This window comes from Vipera ursinii, assembly GCF_947247035.1.
Source record: "Vipera ursinii genome assembly, chromosome: 7".
Classification (NCBI taxonomy): Eukaryota; Metazoa; Chordata; class Lepidosauria; order Squamata; family Viperidae; genus Vipera; species Vipera ursinii.
In genome coordinates this window covers 6,599,856-6,605,855 of record NC_139521.1, presented here as the reverse complement: position 1 = coordinate 6,605,855, position 6,000 = coordinate 6,599,856, and the positions used below count along the sequence as shown (strand labels likewise).

The window sequence follows — 6,000 nt, the reverse complement described above, 5'->3', positions numbered from 1 at the left end:
TTTTTTTTTGGCCAAAGCCGGCAAGGATTTTATAATTGAACTTCAGCCCGACCAACGAGGGGTTTTTTCTTTTTTTTCTCCTCCTCCTCCTCCCCCCCCCCTCTCTCTCTCTCTGTGTCTCTCGGCTGGCCGAACAGCAGCAGAGGATTTGGGAGGGTGGCAGAGGAGAGGGACTGCGAGCAGCCGTTTTTTTGCCTGGCAGGGCTGCTGGGGGTTGGGGTGGTGGTGGTGGGGGCGAAAGATTGGTCTTCTTTCGTCGGAGAAGGGGAGAACCTGTCGGGGGGTGGGTGGGTGGGCTTGGGGAGGTTGGTGGTGGGTGTCCTGCAAGAGAGGTGGAAGATGCCGGCGCTTCTGGGTTTGGTGCAGTCGCGCTACTACTACGGCTGCTGCTGCTGCTGGATCCTGTTGCTATTGCCGCCGCCGTTTTGGATCAGCCTGGCGGCGGCTAAGCAAGTGCTGAGGTACCGCTTGGCCGAGGAAGGACCGGCCGACATCCGGATCGGGAATGTGGCATCGGACCTGGGCATCGTCACCGGCTCGGGCGAGGTGACGTTCAGCTTGGAATCCGGCTCGGAGTACTTGAAAATCGACAACATGACGGGCGAACTCAGCACCACGGAGCGGCGCATCGACCGCGAGAAGCTGCCGCAGTGTCAAATGATCTTCGACGAAAACGAATGCTTCCTGGACTTCGAGGTGTCGGTGATCGGGCCCTCGCAGAGCTGGGTCGACCTCTTCGAAGGCCGGGTGGTCATCCTGGACATCAACGATAACACGCCGACCTTCCCTTCGCCGGTGCTGACCCTCACCGTCGAGGAGAACCGCCCGGTGGGGACCCTCTACTTGCTCCCCACCGCCACCGACCGCGACTTCGGGCGCAACGGCATCGACCGCTACGAACTGCTGCAGGAGCCCGGGGGAGAGGCCGTCAGGCGTGGCGCGGGGGCCACGGTGGCAGCCGCCGCCGCTTCCGACGGGGCCCTCTATCCCGCCGGCGGCGGCGGCGGCGGCAAGAGGAGGCAGGAGCCCGACGGCCCGGCTCGGAGTAGCGTCTTCGAGCTGCAGGTGGCCGACACGCCCGACGGCGAGAAGCAGCCTCAGCTGATCGTCAAAGGGGCTCTGGATCGCGAGCAGCGGGACTCCTACGAGCTCAGCCTGCGGGTGCGGGACGGCGGGGAGCCGGCGCGCTCCTCGCAGGCCATCCTCCGGGTGCTGATCACCGACGTGAACGATAACAGCCCCCGCTTCGAGAAGAGCGTCTACGAGGCGGACCTGGCCGAGAACAGCAGCCCGGGCACGCCGATCCTGCAGCTGCGGGCGGCCGATTCCGACGCCGGGGTCAACGGGCAGATCGAGTACGTCTTCGGGGCGGCCACCGAGTCGGTCCGGCGCCTGCTGCGCCTGGACGAGGCGTCGGGCTGGCTCAGCGTCCTGCACCGCATCGACCGCGAGGAGGTCAGCCAACTGCGCTTCACCGTCATGGCCCGCGACCGCGGACAGCCGCCCAAGAACGACAAGGCCACGGTGGTGCTGACCATCCGCGACGAGAACGACAACGTGCCCACCATCGACATCCGTAAGATCGGGCGCATCCCGCTGCGCGACGGGGTAGCCAGCGTGGCCGAAGACGTGCTGGTCGACACCCCCATCGCCCTGGTGCAGGTCTCGGACCGCGACGAAGGCGAGAACGGGGTGGTGACCTGCACGGTGGTGGGCGACGTGCCCTTCCAGCTCAAGCCGGCCAGCGAGGGGGAGGGCGAGGCGCAAAACAAGCGCAAGTACTTCCTCCACACCTCGGCCCCGCTGGACTACGAGGCCTTGCGGGATTACAACGTGGTCATCGTGGCCGTCGACTCCGGCAGCCCCAGCCTCTCCAGCAACAACTCGCTGCTGGTCCGGGTGGCGGACACCAACGACAACCCGCCCGTTTTCAGCCAGCCCGTCTTGGAGGTGCCCTTTGCGGAGAACAACGCCCCGGGCGAGCGGGTGGCCACCGTGCTGGCCACCGACGCGGACAGCGGCAAGAACGCCGAACTGGCCTACTCTCTAGAGCCCTCGCCGTTGGCGGCCGAGGTGCCCGCGGGTCTCTTCACCATCGACCCGGACTCGGGCGACGTGCGCGTCCAGGCGGTGTTGGATCGCGAGCAGCGGGACACTTACGAGTTCCAAGTCACGGCCCGGGACAAGGGGGTGCCTTCTCTCCAAGGCTCGGCCCTGCTGGTGGTGCGGGTGGCCGACCGCAACGACAACGAGCCCCGCTTCATGCAGGATGTCTTCACCTTCTACGTCAAGGAGAACCTGCAACCCAACAGCCCGGTGGGCATGGTGACGGTGATGGACGCCGACCAAGGGCGCAACGCCCAGCTCAGCTTGGCTATCCAACCCGGGGCCGGCGCTCAAGAAGCCGGCTTGGGGTCTGTTTCGGATCCGGGCATCTTCTCCATCGAGAACGACACGGGCACCATCTACTCCACCGTTTCCTTCGACCGGGAGTTGCAAACCAGCTACACCTTCCGCGTCAAGGCGGTCGACGGAGGCGAGCCGGCTCTCTCGGCCACGGCCACCGTCTCGCTCTTCGTCATGGACGAGAACGACAACGCGCCGTCCGTCATCTCGCCGGCCAACATCTCCTTCACCGTCCTGTCGCCTTCCAGCAGCCCTCGCTCGGTGGTGGCGGCCGTTCAAGCCCGAGACGCCGACGCGGGCCAAAACGCCGAGCTGAGCTACAGCTTGGTGGGCGGCAACCCTTTCAAACTCTTCGAGATCGACCCGTCCAGCGGGGTGGTCTCGCTGGTGGCCAAGCTGGCCCCCAAACACTACGGCTTGCACCGCCTGGTGGTGCAGGTCAACGACAGCGGCCAACCGGCTCAAGCCACCACGGCCTTGCTCCACGTCTTCGTCAACGAGAGCTTGGCCAACGCCAGCGCGGTGGAGAGCCAAGTGGCGCGCAGCTTGCACACGCCTCTGGGCCGGGACATCGCGGGCGACCCCAGCTACGAGCTGAGCAAGCAAAGGCTGAGCATCGTGGTGGGCGTGGTGGCCGGCGTGATGGCCGTGGTGCTGCTGATCCTGGTGGTGGTCCTGGCTCGCTACTGCCGCTCCAAGGGCAAGCACGGCGGCTACGAGGCGGGCAAGAAAGACCACGAGGACTTCTTCACCCCACAGCCTCACGACAAAGCCAAGAAGCCCAAAAAAGACCGCAAGGGCAAGAAAGGCGGAGGGGGCAAACAGCCCCTCTACAGTAGCATCGTCACCGTCGAGGCATCCAAACCCAACGGGCAACGCTACGACAGCGTGCACGAGAAACTTTCCGCCGCCGACAGCCCGGCCTTGAGTCGCTACCGCTCGGTCAACGGAGGGCCGGGCAGTCCGGATTTGGCCCGGCATTATAAATCCAGCTCGCCTTTGCCCACCGTCCAGCTCCACCCCCAGTCGCCCACCGCCGGGAAAAAACACCAGGCGGTGCAGGACCTGCCGCCGGCCAACACCTTCGTAGGGGCGGGGGACAACATCTCCATCGGGTCGGACCACTGCTCCGAGTACAGTTGTCAGGCTAGCAGCAAATACGGCAAACAGGTAAGACCCTTCCTCCCGCGCCCCCGCCCCCCCACCCGGGATTTCCCAGGTGTTTTTTCAGGCTCAGTCTCAAGTTATGCAGGAAACCTGCCTTTCCCCCCCCACCCACCCACCCCCGGGCGCGCGCCTATTTCCCCCTCCCCCCTCCCCCCCAGTGTTTGGCGGCCTCTCACCGGTAGGACCTAGTAGTAATGGGTTCCAGGCTGTTTGTAGCTTAGAGTAGCTGTTGGATTGATCTCGCTTTCCCATGGCTTGGGCAGGGGTTTTAAGGAGAGCAGAATTTGCACCCTGAATGGGGCAGGGGTTTTAAAGACAGCAGAATTTGCACCCTGGATGGGGCAGGGGTTTTAAGGAGAGCAGAATTTGCACCCTGGATGGGGCAGGGGTTCAAGGAGAGCAGAATTTGCAGCCTGAAATGAGCAGGGGTTCAAGGAGAACAGAATTTATTTATTTATTTATTATTTTATTTATTTAATTTATATACCGCCCTTCTCTCAAGAGACTCAGGGCGGTTAACAGGGCAATACGTAAAAGACAAATACAAAAGTTAAAATTATTAAAACATGATTAAACAATGCCCATAGTACAAATAGTACAAATTTAAAATTTGCATCCTGGATGGGGCAGGGGTTCGAGGAGAGCAGAATTAGCACCCCGGATGGGGCAGGGGTTTTAAGGAGAGCAGAATTTGCACCCTGGATGGGGCAGGGGTTTTAAGGAGAGCAGAATTTGCACCCTGGATGGGGCAGGGGTTTTAAGCAGAGCAGAATTTGCACCCTGGATGGGGCAGGGGTTTTAAGGAGAGCAGAATTTGCATCCTGGATGGGGCAGGGGTTTTAAGGAGAACAGAATTTGCACCCTGGATGGGGCAGGGGTTCGAGGAGAGCAGAATTTGCACCCTGGATGGGGCAGGGGTTTGAGGAGAGCAGAATTTGCACCCTGGATGGGGCAGGGGTTCAAGGAGAGCAGAATTTGCACCCTGAATGGGACAGGGGTTTTAAGCAGAGCAGAATTTGCACCCTGGATGGGGCAGGGGTTCGAGGAGAGCAGAATTTGCACCCTGGATGGGGCAGGGGTTCAAGGAGAGCAGAATTTGCAGCCTGAAATGAGCAGGGGTTCAAGGAGAACAGAATTTGCATCCTGGATGGGGCAGGGGTTCGAGGAGAGCAGAATTAGCACCCCGGATGAGGCAGGGGTTTTAAGGAGAGCAGAATTTGCACCCTGGATGGGGAAGGGGTTCGAGGAGAGCAGAATTTGCACCCTGGATGGGGCAGGGGTTCAAGGAGAGCAGAATTTGCACCCTGCATGGGTCAGGGTTTGAGAGAGACTTCCATCTGCCCCTTGGAAGTATCTGCATGGTTGGGTGACTGCAGAGGATGGCCAATGGATGGATGAAGCTGGCATTCCTTGGCTACAAGACCCAGAGCATGGCATCCCAGCCAAGGGAGCCTTGGGTTGCCCAATCCACACAAAAAAACCCCACACAAACCCACACTGAATCGTTCCTCTCCTCCCTGTGGCAGGTTTTTACGCCTCCCCCCCCCACCAAACATCCTGTTTACTTTCAGCCACACACCTGTGCACAGCAGGGATAGGTTGAGTTTGACTCTTTCCTATCATCTGGGGCTCATTGCTTCTTTGAGGGACCCACATCCCGCAAGGCAGGTTGCGGAGAAGCTGGCCTGCATCCACCAGCAAGGGAACAGCTTGATTTGGCACTACTGGCTGGACCTGTTTGGGTGCAGAGTGAGCCGATTGGAGGAAGGTGTGAAACAGCCAGGTATAATTAAGGGAACTACAGCTGTGGGCAAAGGAGTAATCTGCCTTACCGCAGGCAGGCAAGGCCAGCCTCTTCCTCCCATTCCTGTTACACCTGTTGTGTGGGGGCCTGAGGAGTGGTAGCCCGGGAGGTGAAGGTAGGATCCTTCGCCCTCCCTCTCCCCCCCCCGCCCCCCCCAGGTGCCATTCCTCAGGCCTCACACAACTCCCTGCCTTTGTACAACTAATACATTCGGTACAACTCCTGGGATCAAAAGCCTTGCCTATCTCCCTCTTCCATTTTATTCACAGGGGAGACTTCCGTGGTTCCTAGCTGTACCTGGCTTAAAGTAATATCTCCTGCTTTATCCTGAGACTGTCCCAAAGGTGTTTTTAAGTCCTCTTTATCCCTGTCACCCTGACCGTGGAGGGAGGCAAAATAAACAGATCTGCCTTCAAGTGACTTAGGGAAGGCGCGAATCAATCTGTAACTTTAGGCGGTGGAGAAAAGATCCTCAATCGCCCTGATCCGCCAGTGGCTGAGTTTATCGTACTTTGCATCCCCCACAATCCTATTTCTCCCGTTTTTGTGACCCGACACGGCAGAGTTGAGAGCTCTTACTTTTGACCTTCCTTGAGATAACGAGATCGGCAAGATGGAAAGAG

The 6,000-nt window shown here is 60.2% G+C and overlaps 1 protein-coding gene across 1 annotated transcript in view; it reads left to right on the top strand.

The window, feature by feature from the left end:
- The window catches only part of PCDH7 (protocadherin 7), a gene marked incomplete at both ends in the record, with an annotated part of 453,955 nt that overhangs the window by 6,804 nt on the left and 441,151 nt on the right, over positions 1–6,000 (top strand). The window contains one exon of the mRNA XM_083368017.1: positions 203–3,576. Within this exon, the coding sequence (XP_083224143.1) occupies positions 203–3,576 (3,374 nt within the window). The remainder of the gene's footprint in view (positions 1–202; positions 3,577–6,000) is intronic.